At 40.3% G+C, this 16718-nt stretch overlaps 1 protein-coding gene across 5 annotated transcripts in view; it reads left to right on the plus strand.

Annotated features, from left to right (window-relative positions):
* Positions 1–16718, plus strand: part of rhbdl3 (rhomboid, veinlet-like 3 (Drosophila)) — a 74973-nt gene that overhangs the window by 48806 nt on the left and 9449 nt on the right. For all 5 annotated transcript variants that reach the window (XM_004567809.4, XM_004567810.4, XM_076885046.1 and 2 more), the window contains 2 exons: positions 22–170; positions 12031–12143. In XM_004567809.4, the coding sequence (XP_004567866.1) occupies positions 22–170; positions 12031–12143 (262 nt within the window). The remainder of the gene's footprint in view (positions 1–21; positions 171–12030; positions 12144–16718) is intronic.

Consider the following 16718-nt stretch of genomic DNA (forward strand, 5'->3'; position numbering starts at 1 on the left):
GTTTGTTCTCTGCTCTCCCAGGTAGCTGTGTTCATGTACTATGGGTGCCAGATGGACCGCTTGGTCCTGCAAGTTTCCAGTCCATCCTTCCTTAAAAGTCCCCTACCTTACCATCCTCAGCTACGAGCCCAGGCCTGGAGGTATCTCAGCTACATTTTCATGCACACTGGGTGAGTTTAAATCTATTGCTTTTCATAACTTTGCCACCATTCAGATTTTCTGATCTTGGAAACAACTTGGTGACATATTTTAGATGAAGTTATCTGCTACAGTGTGTTCATGTCAGCCTTTAGATCAAGGAGGTACGCTTGTAGCATTTTAGGTGGATATGACATATTGATGAACACTAATTTGAAGTGCCGCATAACTGTGATGCCTTGGGGTGGTGTTACCTAAGGCATGTGAGGTGCTGAAGTGAATCAGCACAAGTTATGCAACAGATTCATCAACAGAAATATACAGCAGTGATTTTTCGTTCAAACACACCGAGCAGGACAAAGAAGTAAGAGATGAGAAACGTAGTCGATGGATGCAGCCAATAATGTTGACTGAAAGAAACGGGTCCTCTAATAACTGTTTGTAGTTGGATTATTGTAACGTGTGTTATGTGTGCTCATATTTGACCATAGAAAACAGTTATCTTTACAGGTACTCTTCACAAAAAAAGAGAAAACACCAAATATCAACTTGACAGATTTAATAAAACCACCTCTACATTTCTTCAGTCTCCTCCTTCCCTCCTCCGCTCCTCTCCTCTCTGACTATATTATTATCTGTTCAGTTCCGGCCAGGTCATCCAGGTTTAATTACTCTTCTGGCTAAATGTAGTTTCAGGCGATAAAGAGAACTAATAAAATGGTAATTTACTTAAGAGAACCTGGTTCAGTGCGAGGGAAGGGCTCGTGCACGGTGAGAAGATAAACTGGAAAGGATGGAGTGATGTTTAACACACCCCAATCACAGAGGAACTCACTGAAATGATTACGGTTCTCAAGGAAAGTGGCTGGCGGGAAAAGGGACTGTTGGGATTTAAACAGTCTGACTGAGGAAACTATGTATAATCACTTGGAAAGAAAAGCGTCTGGACTTCTTTAAGTTGCTTGAAGACGTTTCACCTCTCATCCGAGAAGCTTCTTCAGTTCTAAGAGTCAAATGGTGGAGAGCCCCAGGTTTAAACCCAGTGGGAGTATCCCCCCAAAAGATGGACAAAAGGATCCCCTGATGATCCTCTGCTTAGTCCAATGAGCCAAGGTGTGAAGACGGGTGTAGGTCACAATTAGCCAGGGTTTCAGGTGAGCTCATTGTGAAACCTGGCCCCACCCTATCATGTGATTTCCTGAGGTCAGATGGCCCAGGGTGTGAGTGGCTGTTAAGGTGTCTGGGAAGGGATCTCAAAACTGGATTATAGATGGCAGACAGTTGGTGTCATAAAGCACCGCCTCTGTTCAAAGATGGTCGTTCACAGTGAACATAAATGGCTTCTTTCACTCCTCTTTCAAACCATCTGTCCTCTCTGTCCAAAATGTGAACGTTGGCATCCTCAAAAGAGTGTCCTTTGTCCTTTAGATGCAGATGGACTGCTGAGTCTTGTCCTGTGGAGGTGGCTCTTCTGTGTTGTGCCATACGTTTATGAAGTGGCTGTTTGGTCTCTCCAATGTAGAGGTCTGGGCATTCCTCGTTACACTGTACAGCATACACCACATTGTTAAGTTTGTGTTTTGGCGTTTTGTCTTTCGGGAGAACCAGTTTTTGTCTGAGTGCGTTGCTGGGTCGGAAATGCACTGGGATGTCGTGTCGTTTAAATCTGGGACTCTCCACCATTTGACTCTTAGAACTGAAGAACCTTCTCGGATGAGAGGTGAAACGTCTCATAAAAGACACTTTTCTTTCCAAGCTCCTTAGACTACGATGACCTGGATGACTGAGAACCTTCACAGACATATGTATAATCACACAAAGTGACATGAATTCAGCACAGTGCCCTTAAAAAAGTTTGAAAGATGATCACGATATTCAGCTTCACGCGGTCATGTGATGTACGCAGGAACCCTGTTATGCGTTGTCAGAAGAGAAAGAGCTCAAAGAATCCTGATTAAAAGTTAATATAGATTCAAGATGGCTGCTGGGTGACAAGATTTGCTTTTAGGACTTCGGCTATAATGGAGAAAACATGGACCAGCTGCTTTTCATAGCGGAGACCTATGAATGTGTGAGTTTTTGCACGAACAGTTTATTGATTAATCACAAAGAAAAAACAAACATGTTTTAAAAGCATTACTATGATTGCATAATTTAATCCTTAAATGTTCCATCATCTGTAGCTGGCTGCTCTCACCTAAACAGATATATTGCATATTTGCAATCAAGCTGCTGATTTGTGCTGTTTGCTTTCAGCAGCAGTAGCCCAGGTCGCACTTGATGATAGTCCACATAATTTAATCGCTAATAGCTGAACAAGTAGCTACCGCACAGCTGTGTGAAATCCATGATGCTGGTCTTTTTGATGCAGAGAATGATCGTTTATATCACACTGCAGCAGAACTTCTTCAGCTTGTATGGATCGTGTTTTGTCAAAGATATTCTAACGCCTACAGACTGAAAATCAATATTCTTATTTATTCAGAGAATATAAACCTTTAATCACTGATTCACTCTGGATCTTTAAATAATGTTGAAATACATTCAGTTTTTATAGATTTTAGAGACAAAGTAACCCAATTCATGTCACTTCAGATAGACTCATGCATCATCGAGTGTAAAGTGCACAAGTCTTGTCTTTCTTTATTTAGCTGTAATTGATTTAACACTGACAGAGAGCACAGACACAGAAATGGAGTGCCCTTTAACAAAAGTCAAGGCTGGTTTTCTGATTCATTTATCCAATGGTGCAGACGAACTTTGATGTGTATTGCAAGATAATACTCGGCGCTCACATTAAAAGTGGCACTGACAAAGCTTTGCAACTGACTGATACCAATATTTCCATATTTGAATTTTGCCCGCTTTCTCTTCTTGTTTCCCTGTGTCTCTCACTCTCTCTCTCACACACACACACACACACACACACACACACACACACACACACACACACACACACAGAAACAGAGAGTGAGAGTCTCACACACATCTACAAACCATGTAATCCTGTCAACAGCTCAGTACCACTGATCCCTCCAGTTCCCAACACTAAAACAAAATGTAAATATTGGCCCCAAAACATCCCTCAGCAGAGCAGCCTCTCAGACAGACAGAGCCTGCTCTGCTCTCTCTCCCCTCGCTCTCACTTTCCATCACAAGCACACGAAGGATGTCTGTAGCAAGTGTGAAGCCTTCAGAAAGATTAGTGCTTTTTGAGATTAAACCAGGACAAGTTTCTGCCCGGTTGTGTTTCTCGAGTTCTCAGTCTAATGTGGGAAGATGTAACCTACAATAATAATCAGAGGAGCCTGAGCACCTGATGATAGTGTAATAATTTGTGGAAAACTGGCAAGAGATTGCACTCAGTTCAGCGCTAAAGTTGTTCCATTAACGTGAACTAACAATAAGGTTTTCTGTAGTTTGGTGAAGCAGCGATAAAGACAGTAAGATTCAACAGTGCTTTTGTTGAGTGCCCTGAAAGGCCACGGTTATCTCGACACAATAGGGCTTCTCATGGGTATCCACGGATCTGCCTGACAGTGCAGCCTGTTCCTCACAGCCTCATTAGTGGTATAGAAATATATAGCTGCTGTTATCTGGAGGGGAGTTGTTCTCTGAACAGGGTTCTCCCAGCCAATCAATATCCCCATTGTCTTTCTGATCGCTGAGCGATGCTTTATGTCGCCGTTGTAGTTGAGGTGGCTGCGTTGTTTCAAGCTAACTAGATTACTGGGCTTGCCTGAGTTGAAGGAATAGCATGTGTGTCAGACACAGAGAGAGAGAGAGGTTATTTGTTTTAGGAAAGTTTTTGTTTATTTTTGTTTGAGTCTGTCTGTAAACGCAGCGTTTACTGGAACCCTCTGTCAACCTGTCAAACAGGGGAAAAAACGGGACTCCTACAAGAGTCATCGCCATGTCTTTCTCTTCGTTTCTGTCAGCGCTCTCACACATTCGCTGAAAAAGAGACGTCAGGATAATTTAGAAACAGAAAAACACACCAAGTGATTGAAGAGAGCGAGAGAGAGTTATCAAAGCCGAGACGCAGAGAGAGGCTGAGAGGCCAGATTATGCTAGCTGCTTTCCTTTTGGATTCTGCTGTGACACCCGAACGTGCCTGAGCTGCTGACTGAGGTTTGGCTGGAAGGACTCTCTAGCTGTGAAGGGCACAGGGTGTCTGTGTTTGTGTGTGTGGGTGTACGTATTTGTGTGCAAAGCTATCATTTGCTTACAGTCATCACATTGAACCACAAGCTGTGAGCAGATTAGGGTCCATTTATGGCAGCCGCACACCTCTTTTATCTTTTGTTGTTTTTGAAATATTTAAATGCTGGGTGCATGTCTCTGCGACTCTGTGATAGAGCTGCTTAATCATGGCTGACACTGTAATCATTTTGGTCACTACTGAGGTCACGGAGATTTAGTGGCTTCTGAAACATTGTGCATTTGTTTGAATTTTTTCTATATTTGTTGTTCCTCATTGGTTCCCTTGAATAAAAAGTATTTCCAAGCAGATGAATAGGCTTTACCCTTTCTAGTTGACCAAAGACTCTTTTTCTCTTCTTTCAAAGCATCATAGCTGGGAGACTGAGTCTGGGCTCTGAGGTAACAGTCAAAGCCAAGCAAAATTGTGCATTCATGACCAACGCGATTATAGTAATAGAAAAATAGAACAGCAATCCGCAACACAGCACCTCTTAAATAAGTTGGGACAGGGCCATGTTTGCCACCCTTTAGTATCCCCTCCTGTTTAGACGAGAGACCAGCTGCTGAAACTTTGAGAGAGGTATGCTGTCCCGTTCTGGTCTGATATAGGCAGCAGGACAGAAATACAATATGGATTTTTGCCCATGTCCCTTGCACACAGATTATTTTTATGACATTTTTTGATGAAGTTATTTAATATAGATGATGAAATATTCAGTATCAACAATTTTAAGTTGAGGAACATTATTTTGAAATTGCTCCAGACCCAGTTTTTTGCAGATGGGTTAATCTCTGCTCATTGTAACCTCTGAGAAACGCTGCCTATCTAATATCCTTTTTTTATACTCAATTATTTTACTAACTGTTGCCAATTAACATAATTACTTGAAAAATGCTCCTTCAGCTGTTTCTTTTTGGTACTACTTACTAGAGATGGACCAATCCGATATTACGTATCGGTCCGATACTGACCTAAATTACTGGATCGGATATGGGAGAGAAATAAAAAATGTAATCCGATCCGAAGTATCACAAAATTACCTCACAAAACGCGCTGCTTGGCATAACCCAGCTCAGCGCATCGGAGCAGTATGTGTCACGTGATAGAGCGGCTGTTGTCTGCAAGACCTGTCTGCGGTCTGGTGGAGCATTTGGAGCCGCACTGCTTCCAAACCGCGGCATTTCGTCTCGGAGAAAACTATCCCAGAAAAGTAAAGCAAGTGCGTAAGTTCATCTCAGAATGTTTGCATAGTATTTCCACGTTAAGCTTAACAACTGATACATGGAGCCACAGCTGGACTGGCCATCGGAGTTCCATATTGAGGTACAGCTACAATGAAAAAAAGACACAAAGCTGGAGTTATTATGTCCTTGCTGCAAAGCTGGCTCTTCTCTCATTCTCTTCCCCTCCCTCCCCTGTTGCTACTTCAATCATGAAACTGATCATTGATCAGGTGATCCGCTTTTCTGTCGCAACTCCGGTCTTTCTTGTTTATTTATCGCCCACTTTGCGCTAGAAAGAGGAGACCAGCGGATAAACAACAGCAGCACATTTAAGCTTGATAAGCTGTCGTTAGAATTGATTTAATATTAATTTCTAGTGCTGTTTGCTGGAGCCACAGCTAGTGATGGTAAATTTGATTTTTTTACTGAATCGAGTTTTAATGAGTCACTCACCAAAGTGAATCGAATTTTTTGAGTCATTTGATTCACTTGACCAGAGAGTGCAAAAAATGTACATTTTCACTCAAACTTAATTTGTTTCTCTTTTCATGTATATCCTACTGCTAAGATGAATGATTCTAAAAGAAAACAACTATTTTATAGAGCAAAAAAAATTCTAAAGGGAACATTTATTTTGTTTATTTTTATTTTATTAGTATTTTCCTTAAATGTGTCAAATATATATTTTCTCATCTAAATGTCCACTGTGCTGTAAGCCAGGGGGCGGTAATGCGCCTTAACATTGGTTGCCAACCAGGAAGAAGCACAGGAGGGAGGGGGTGAGTAGCTCAAATGTGCTGTTAGCATGTTAGCAGAGCGATGCTACTGTGAACCAAGGAGCTATTGTCTTGATGTGAGCTTCTACTCAGGGTTTTTTTCTTCCAGCTCAGAGCAGAAATATTTTTGTTAAGATACTGGATGTTGTGTTTTTCTCCACAATTTTAATTATAAGCTAGATATATTTCTACTAATAAAATTAGTTTGCTAACTGCAACGGGGATGAGTCAGTTGGGCTTGTGAATCATGATTCATGAGTCAGTAAAGTGATTCTCGAGTACTGAACGATTAGTTCATGATTCGCGGATTAGCATTAAGTCGATTATGCATCACAGGGTGGAGGGTGGTTCCCTGTTTTCTTTTTGCATAACTAAACTATAGGGTTTGCAACCCTATTAGTTAGGTTGTTCAATATTTATGCTAAGTACTCTTTAAGTTTGCTGACGACACCGTCGTGGTGGGCCTGATCTCTGATAACAACGAGACGGCCTACGTGAAGGAGATTAGGAATCTGGAGAACTGGTGCCAGAGGAACAACCTCCTTCTAAACGTCAGTAAGACAAAGGAGCTGATAGTGGACTTCAGCACTAAGCAGGAGAGGAACTACCAGACCCCCGTCATCAACGAGTGCCCAGTGGAGAGAGTGGACAGCTTCAAATACCTCGGAGTTCACATCACGCAGGACCTGTCATGGTCCTGTCACATCAACACCGTGGTGAAAAAGGCCCGACAGCGTCTCTACCACCTCAGACGCTTGAGAGACTTCCAACTGCCCTCCAAGGTGCTCAAGAACTTTTACTCGTGCACCATAGAGAGCATCCTGGCGGGAAACATCTTAACCTGGTTCGGGAACAGCACCATGCAGGACAGACGAGCTCTACAGAGGGTTGTGCGGTCAGCTGAGCGCACCATCCGCTCCGAGCTCCCTGACCTGCACTCAATCTACAGCAGGCGGTGCTGGACCAAGGCCAGGAAGATCGTGAAGGACCTCAGCCATCCCAACAACAGACTGTTCTCTCTATTGAGGTCAGGAAAGCGATTCTGCTCCCTGAAGACCAACACAGAGAGACTGAGGAGGAGCTTCTTCCCGCAGGCGATACGGTCTCTCAATCACACCACCACACAGTACTGACCCACACATACAGTTCTTACACACACACTGGACTTTCTGGACATTGTTTTTGCACAACACTGGTCACTATATTCTTCATTTCCAGTTAATACTTGTACAGCTGCTGTTATTGTGTATATATTTATTTATATTTAGATTTCTTCATACATTCTTATATAGTTCTATATTGTGTATTGTGTATTTTGTTGTACAGTTATTTTATTTTCAACTTTAATTTATATATTTTATCTTATTCTTCCCAGTTAAATTTACCCTTCATTCTAATTTGTGTTGTACAGTTATTTCATTTTTAACCTTAATTTATATTTTATTCCTTCCTAGTTAAATTTACCCTTTTTAATTTTTCATATTTATTTCCTATCTTATTCATAGCCTTTCCTTTTTTGTTTTCTTTAGGTCACGAGCAGTTGTCCAAGCATTTCACTACATATCGTACTGTGTATGACTGTGTACGTGACAAATAAAATTTGAATTTGAATTTAAAATACCAGAATAGGGAGGATGGTGTAGGTTTAAGTTTGCTAGATTGATCAGTGTAGCTGAACTAGAAAATATTTTGGGTGCAGTGTATTTTTTGCATACAGGTATAACAGAATAGTTTTAGTGTTTTGTTTTTTAAAACTTGAGTGTGAACTTATACAAAATGCAGCAAGATATTTATAAAAAAAATTGTATTGATTACAAAATACACTATATCGGATTCATATTGGTATCAGCCGATATCCAAATTTATGATATCGTTATTGGTATCGAACATAAAAAAAGTTGTATCGTGCCATCTCTACTACTTACTTTTCCAGCCTTTTTATTCTCCCTGTCCCAACTTTTTCTGAGATGTTCTGCTGCCATCAAATTCAAGAGCTGTTATTTTTCATTTGAAACATTTAATCATGTTTTCTGTGGTCTGTTGTGAATAAAATATGGATTTACTGGATTTACATTTTAGTGCTTTAACTTATTTGGAATTAGGGTTGCAAAGTTAAAAAACAAAAGAATGTATTTTTTTTAATTGTATTCATCAAACCTGAAGATGAATACGGGCAGTGCAAGTTTCCATCATGATGTACCTCACTAGGAAGTGAACCGCTTTCATAAGCCTGAAAATCCGGTGTTAACCCTGAAATTACCTGTAAAAAAAACAAATTTGGTACTTGTTTTTTTTCTGGTTATAAGCATTTTGTTTCCTGCTGAGCTATGGTAGTGATAAGTTTATTAAATGAGAGTCAGCTTGGCGTCAAGTAGACTTTATCTCAATTTATATACAGAGATTGTTTGGGTTTTTGTTTGTTTGTTTGATTTTAATTAGGATATAGCTTACATAAACATGCGCACACTGTCAGATGAGGAAAAGTTTCTTGTCTTCTGTGTATTCCTTGTGTCTAATAGGTGTGTGTGTGTGTGTGTGTGTGTGTGTGTGTGTGTGTGTGTGTGTGTGTGTGTGTGTGTGTGTGTGTGTGACTTTTTGGACTTGTTTTCGGGCTGTTTATCCTTTCACCTCCCTTTGCCTCGCTGACAGCTTACCAATGTATGAACTCAGCCTTTTGATGAAAGTTTTGGAATAATGAGGCCAAAGTGGACAGTTACAAAGGAAATGCTACTAAAAAAAACCATAAAAATAATGAGAGATTTTTTCCCCTGAGGCCACTCTCTTTTTTGTCTAAAATTCAAGCGTTTGTCTTCTATATATATTGTACTGTATATCTCAAAGGACTCATATCTCACATTATGCTGTTTAGCTTCTTTTGCTGTTGTGTCATAAAACATGAGAATTAAGTGAAAAGTGAATTAATCACTTTTGTGATTAAATTATGAGACGTGCGTCATGTAAGACTTTGATATAAAACATAAACATTTACTCTTGGGGACATATTTTTTTCCCCTTCCTATATGGCTTTTTTTCCTTTCTTTGTAACATTCAAGTTGCCCTTTTTTTCTGATAATGCCTTTGCAAGCTCTGTAGCGTTCATGAAATCATGTTTTCTTCTTCTTTGAGGAGGTAGCTCCCATTTACTTTTACACAGTGTGAAAAACATTTCCCATCCCAGTAAACATGAATCCAGAATTTGATTCTTATCAGAGTTTCTGTTTCACTACTTCTTCGTGCCAGAGTTCAGTACGTTTCCTGCCAATCATCCGCAGGAGGAAAAAGAAGTGTTTTGCCATCACAGAATTTTTTATCACTTTCATGTCTTCACTTTTAAAGTTTACAGAAGAGAAACAGGAGAAAAAAGTTGCCTTTTAAAGACTTCTATGTCTCATACAAGGAATTTGTCATGAAAGTGGTCATTTTTGCACTTTTAATGCAACATAAAACTAATTAAATATGATCAAACAGCATGTCGCTTGAGAGAAATGCAAAACCCAACACTTTCATGTCTGTTTTCATATTTGTCAAGATTAGGCAGACGATACATGTTTAAGATTTGGAATTGAGTGCAATGCTATGTTGTGTTACACATTCATAAGTGAGTGATAAGGCCACATGGGTTTTCTGGCTGGGAAATTGTTGATATTCAAGTTTCTTTCATTGCAAATTTGGGTAAAAATCATTATAAATGTATCATATGCGATGATATAGCATGCTTATTTAGATACACTAAAGGTGGATTTGTGTGTTTATGACATTATGCAGTGTTTAAAAGCTGCAATGGAAAAACAACTGCTTTGAACCACTAATAAACAATATAGTAAGAAATTTAGTTGTTAATTATGAGACACTTAATAGATGCGTGCACACACATTAACAAAGCATGTAATCCTGTCAACAGCTCAGCAGCACAGATTCTTAAGTCATAAACTGACTGCAAATATTGGCTTCAGAAATAAACCTCAATGGAGAAGTATGCAAACTGACCAACCTCCATTTCTTCCCCATCTTTCTTTCTTTTTGTGCAGATGGAGGAGGAATATTAATTTTTATGGAAATGTTTTTAAGCCTTAAAGGCAAAAACAAATCCAGGAGCTATGTTAATCAGCAGAAAATGTATCTGTGTATCTGTGTATCTGTGTGTGTGTGTGTGTGTGTGTGTGTGTGTGTGTGTGTGTGTGTGTGTGTGTGTGTGTGTGTGTGTGTGTGTTTTAATTCAAAATAACATTTGACGACGTCTATGGCAACAAAAATTCAAAAATTTAAATTCTAGATACTCTTCAAAAATTTTGAAAGAGTAGTTGTTAAAGAGCTAACTGATCATCTGCAGAGGAATGGCTTATTTGAAGAGTTTCAGTCAGGTTTCAGAGCTCATCACAGCACAGAAACAGCTTTAGTGAAGGTTACAAATGAACAATTAGAGCATTCTGTGTGTATTACAGGTACTGCGCTGCAGTGGTTTGTATCATATCTATCTAATAGAGTCCAATTTGTTCATGTAAATGGAGAGTACGCTTTACATAATAAGGCACAGGTGTCGAACTCCAGGCCTCGAAGGCTGGTGTCCTGCAGGTTTTAGATGCGTCCTTGATCCAACACAGCTGATTTAATTGGCTAAATTGCCTCCTAAACATGTCTTGAAGTTCTCCAGAAGCCTGGAAATGAACTAATCATTTGATTCAGGTGTGTTGAAACAGGGTGAGATCTAAAGCCTGCAGGACACCGGCCCTCGAGGCCTGGAGTTCGACACCCCTGCACTAAGGTTAATTATGGAGTTCCACAAGGTTCTGTGCTAGGACTAATTCTGTTTACATGCGTCCCTTAGGCAGTATCGTCAGAAGGCATAGCATACATTTTCACTGCTATGCAGATGACACCTAACTTTATCTATCCATGAAACCAAAAAATACACACCAATTTGTTAAACTGCAGGAATGTCTCATAAAGACCTTGATGACTTCAAATTTTCTGCATTTAAATTCAGATCAAACTGAGGTTATTGTACTCGGCCTTAAAAAGCTTAGAAATATGGTATCTAACCAGATTCTTACTCTGGATGGCATTACTTTGGTCTCCAGTAACACTGTAAGGAACCTTGGAGTCATTATTGACCAGGATATGTCCTTCAATGCACATATCAGTTTTCAGGCCCCTCTTCTGTGGAACCAGCTTCCAGTTTAGATTCAAGAAACTTGTCAAAATGACAAGGGGCTGTTTCTAGGGAAGAATGTTTCTGGAATGACACATTACTTTTTTCCAAAATAAATCACACTACACTATAAACTGGGGAGTCTGAGCTCCATTTGTTGTATCCTGCTCTGAATGTATAGGCTGTATAGAGGGTGAATGTAGCATCCACATCTGAAATTGATGTAGAAATGTATAAAAGCTGTACTTTCTAATGAGAGAACACTTCCCTGATGACTTTAAATTCCTCAAATGCTTGTTTTAAGTTTTATTTAATGCAACATAGGGTTCATTTTGTAAAACATGGTCCTCGTTTGATTTAAAAAGGAGGACAAAGTTGTGGTCTTCAAAATCCTGTTTCAAAATATTGAAAACACAAATGGTAAAACTTTGAGGCCTCACAGTGTGACCTCAATAGCTCATGTGCCACTCACATTTCTGCAATGACCTTTTTATATTGCTACTGTATTAAGTGCAGGGTTATATATTTTTCATGTTACAGGATTGAACACCTGAGCCTGAACATGGCCATGCAGCTGCTGGTGGGCGTCCCTCTAGAAATGGTCCACGGTGCCCTGAGAATTGGACTGGTCTATGTGTGTGGTGTGTTAGCAGGTAGGTGTGTGGCTTCACTGTCTCTCTGCTACCCAGGGACGAAAACATAAACAGACATGGCGGGGTTTTCCCTTTCAGCTCCGTCGTTGTTCCATCTGCTTGTTTTATGCATTTAATCACCTATCAGATTTCATCGTGTGTTGGTGGATACTGGTCAGGGAGAGAACTGTGCATATGTGTGTGGCATGTTCAGGACAGATGGTCTTCTGTTTCTGTCCTCCTACCAGACATGGTGGGATGCAGGGGGTTCTCAGAGCCCTTATTTAAGCCCCCGCGTCCTCCATATTCATTCAGTAAAGGGCAGAGCAAAGAGAGTCATCTCAAATAAAGCTCAATCAGAGAAACACACACAGTAATAATGAAATCGGGGGGGATGAAGAAAGAGAAACGTGATGAATTCTTAAACGCTAATAACACAGAGTCTGAAGAGGAGAGCCGGGATATGAGAAATGCAGAAATGGATGTGAAGCAGAGCTGGGCGAGAATTAGGAGAGGAACTACCAATGAGAAAGCAAAAGCGGACACAGCTTTGAACAAAATGTCACTGCTCCCTTCCTACTCCCCTATCAACCTCAAGCACTGGTGCAATTTGAGTGTTCAGGCCCGTTCAGCTGAGACAAAGCATGTGTATGTGTGAGCTCATAAGCACCGTTTTTCTTCACTGAATCTGTGATCTCCAGCACAGTGATCAACCCCAGTGCTGTTTTCCTGTTTTTTTCCCCCCCTTTTATTTGGTACCCTGGGGTGTCATTTTTAGCAAAACAACTGGAGTGGAAATATTGGGCTACTTTTTGAGACGAGACTTAGAAACATGATGCCTCGTGGCGGGAAATGAGGGTTTTTACTGATAGACTGAAAAAAAATGATTGTGTGATATGAATCGCAGCCGTTGAGGTTTTGTTTAATATTCATGAACATTTCTCTCTACACGTCTGCGAGCCCCCATTGTGTGTAAGAGAGTGTGTGTCTGTGCGTGCACGCACAAGGGTCACTGACAAACACCCCTGGGGATACCAGCTGCGGCGGCCTGTAGCATTAACCTCACAGTGAAATGAGGACGGAGCACATAAATCACTCACACTTACATATGCACACAGACACACACACACACAAATGTCTGTTAATTAGATATCGACCACCAAGAGGAAGAGGGGAGTTGCAGTGTGGTTGTGCCGGCTGCCATGTTTGCGTTTCTTGTGTCTGACTGAGCTCAGCAGGTACAATTGGGCAGCAGAAAGACTCCAACCAAAATCTGTAATATTTAACAAGAACCGGATGTTTGTGTATGTGGCACATATACAGCACATGTATTGTGTAGACTGTAGATTTATGATTATCTTTAACAGAAACTTTCTAATAGTAAACAGTAAATTAAATTTAAAAAAAGGAAGTTTTCACTGAGGTTTAATGTTTAGTTTTTGCCCCTTTTAGCCTAAATTATATTAATCTTTTACATTAAATTGCCAGAAGTGTTTCCTTACTATCTGTTCTCACTTACTTACTTTTATTTGCACTGTTGTGGATCCTACTCAGAGGTGCCTGTAGTTTTTTTTAACATGAATGAACCTGTTTGTGGAGTATTTGTATATGATTTCAAACATATGTGTAAAGGATCTTTAAAAGAATTACTGTGAGCTTTTTATTCTTTACACTAGATGCTTTTATCAGTGTAATAAATCAAATATAAGGCCGGCTTTAGATTGTTTTTTGTCTTTCAAACAGTCGAGGTCATTGGAGGGGCACAATTTGAACTTGTTCACAGGGACACATGGCCATAAACATCTATGAGGTCATCAAGCTCTGGACCTCAATTTCTATGTATTTATTTACTTTTAAAACGGTACAATAAAAATTGACATGAATCAGCGTTTGAGACTTAAGGCGGATAATACTCTGAAGAGACTCTAGTGAGTTATGGCCTGCAATATAGCCCCTCATGCATAACTCATTAGGAATAATAATTGACTGGTTTATGAGGAGTTAATCAAAGGCGCAATAGCCACAGCCACTGAGCAAGTAATTTTTTCTCTCATGATAAGTGTAGAATATATATCAGGGCTCTAGACTAACTTTTTGACATGGGCGCACCGGTACGCCTAACTTTAAAAATTTAGGCGTACCGGCACAAAAGTTAGGCGCACTCAAATTTTTCAACCGCATCGCTTAACACCGCAGTTTTACATGTGCACTTTCTTTGGGGGGGAAGTCCATACAGACAATATTAATTTCTAAATTATTAACTAACAAACTTGTGCTTAAAGTGCTTTGTCAATATTGTAGAAAATGTTAAAAACTTAATCATCATCTTGGCCTCCTCTGACGACCTGTTTGCTGCTGTCTGCTGCTGAAAGGCCGTGGGGAGAGGGGACACTTGGGCAGTGCATTTACTGCAGCATATAATGTGTTTTCTGGATACACTGTGCTTTTTCAGCATTCAAATATTGATGGCACCGTGTCAGAGCACTGGCTATGAATTTCAGACAGATCAGGCCTTAACTTAACAAAAAAGTTATCAATAGTTCTTTTCATCTTTTCTTATTACCCACAGCTACAGTACATCCACTTCTCTCAGGCCTAGGCTGCTCACTAGGGCTGAGTATCATCACTGATTTCTATAATCCATTCAATTCCGGTTCTCAAAGTCCTGATTTGATTCAATTTAGCCTCAGACAGTCAGAAATATTATAATTCTGATCATTTATCAGTACTGATACACATGAGACTTCATCAGAATTGTGAAAATCACAGCAGATGCCTTTGTGTGAAAGTAACTGAGAATAAAACACAGGAAAACATGAAGGAGATTTTCCTGGTCTGGCTTTTTATAGCAGATAACCTTAAAAATATTCTGCAATTTTGCATAATTTTAAGAAATTTAAATTTCTTCAGTATTGAACAGCAGAAATTAGGCTTTCTTGTCCGAGGTCATTTAAGTGAAAAAAGAAAAAGCGCTGTAAACAACGCTAGACTGGTGGGTAATAAGCGAATGAATAATGCAGAAAACAGATTTGAGACGGGAAACTGTTCCTGAAGTACAGAGCGAGAGAGAGCTGTGCAGGAAGTGTGATTTTTATCGTGGTGGAAGCAAAACAGCAAAAGTCAGAGGGAATTCATGACGACATTGATCAAATGTGAAGCGCAGTTTGCTGCTTCTTTTGCTGCAGGCTCGGTGAATTTTGGTTGGAGAGAGGCAAAACCTGCAGCTCAGAATCAGCGCAAAAAGACGTAAACACAGCGCGGACCCGAAGAATCGCTAAGCTCCGACAGCGTGTAGTGTTCAGGCCGTCGGGTGAGAAAGCCGAGAAAGACGAAGCTGATTCTGATGTGTTGGGTCCGCTCCGTGTTTAGGTCTTTGTGTGGAATCCGTTAATGAATTGATATCGCTTTATTCAAGCTACTCACCTCTCTCTTCCACCTGCACTTTCAACTGGACCACGGCCAATCAGAGAGGTCCCGCCCCTGACTATCTCTGATTGGTTTAGTCCACGATAGGGGCATAATGTGTGTCTGTTGTTGACCACACGGAGAGTTACAGAGATTTTTTTTTTTTGTTACCGGAACAGTTGGTCGCACCTGTACGACCAAATATTTATTTTTAGTCGCACCACTGAAAAATTTGGTCGCATTTGCGACCAAATTGGTCGCACTCTAGAGCCCTGTATATATACTGGAAGTGCTGGGTATACAAGTCTGGCCTAAGTCTTCGGTCAGAAAGACTGCAGCAGTCCAGGAGTTTAGTTCACCGTCTTTAATGAAGCTTCACAGAAGATATGCACTGATAATTGTGGCAGGTGCAGTATCGGTGACTATAAGCATGGTTGTCTGGAAACAGAAACAGGTAACACTATAATTAGCAGGCTCAAAGACAACCAAACAACAATCAGAACACATCATCTACTCAGACACAGCAATATTTTACAATGTCCACAAGGGGTCGCCGTAAGACCAGAAGTTGGCTAAATAGCACATATCTTCCCAGTTGCTAGTACTAAGGCAAGCATGTGGCAAGCTAACAACAGCTAAACTAAACAATAAACAACAGAAAAATCCTTTAACCGCGGGATATAATCATTGGGGGAGATTCTGGCCACTGGTATTAACTTAGTGCTTATTAATTAAATAATTAAATAAACCTACTAACGTGGTAGCAGTGTACTGAGGCATAACTTTAGCTTAAACATACACAAACAACTATAACTATTATCATACCAGTTAACCTGTCAAAGGCAATAACACTTACAGTCTCATTAACGCACACGGAATCACACAAACTGCGATACAACTGCCATGCTCTGCTGCTGCTTTTCGTCCCTCACTCTCGCGAGGGACGAAATCGCATCGCACATGATCACTGGTGCGCTCATTTGGGTGCGCTTGGTTCTTGCCTCTAGACATCCTGAGGCCGAGTCAGCAGGGAATTTGCACAATAAGGAATAATTGACTATTTTTATTCTAATTTCTATTCTTCTTTTGCATTGTTTAATTTCTCATTGCTACAATGACAATAAAGTTTCTGAGTCTGTTTCAATTCAACTCAATGTAGACATACATGTGTATACAAAAGTGTTTTCAGTT

This window comes from Maylandia zebra, linkage group LG6 (assembly GCF_041146795.1).
Source record: "Maylandia zebra isolate NMK-2024a linkage group LG6, Mzebra_GT3a, whole genome shotgun sequence".
In the NCBI taxonomy this organism is placed as follows: Eukaryota; Metazoa; Chordata; class Actinopteri; order Cichliformes; family Cichlidae; genus Maylandia; species Maylandia zebra.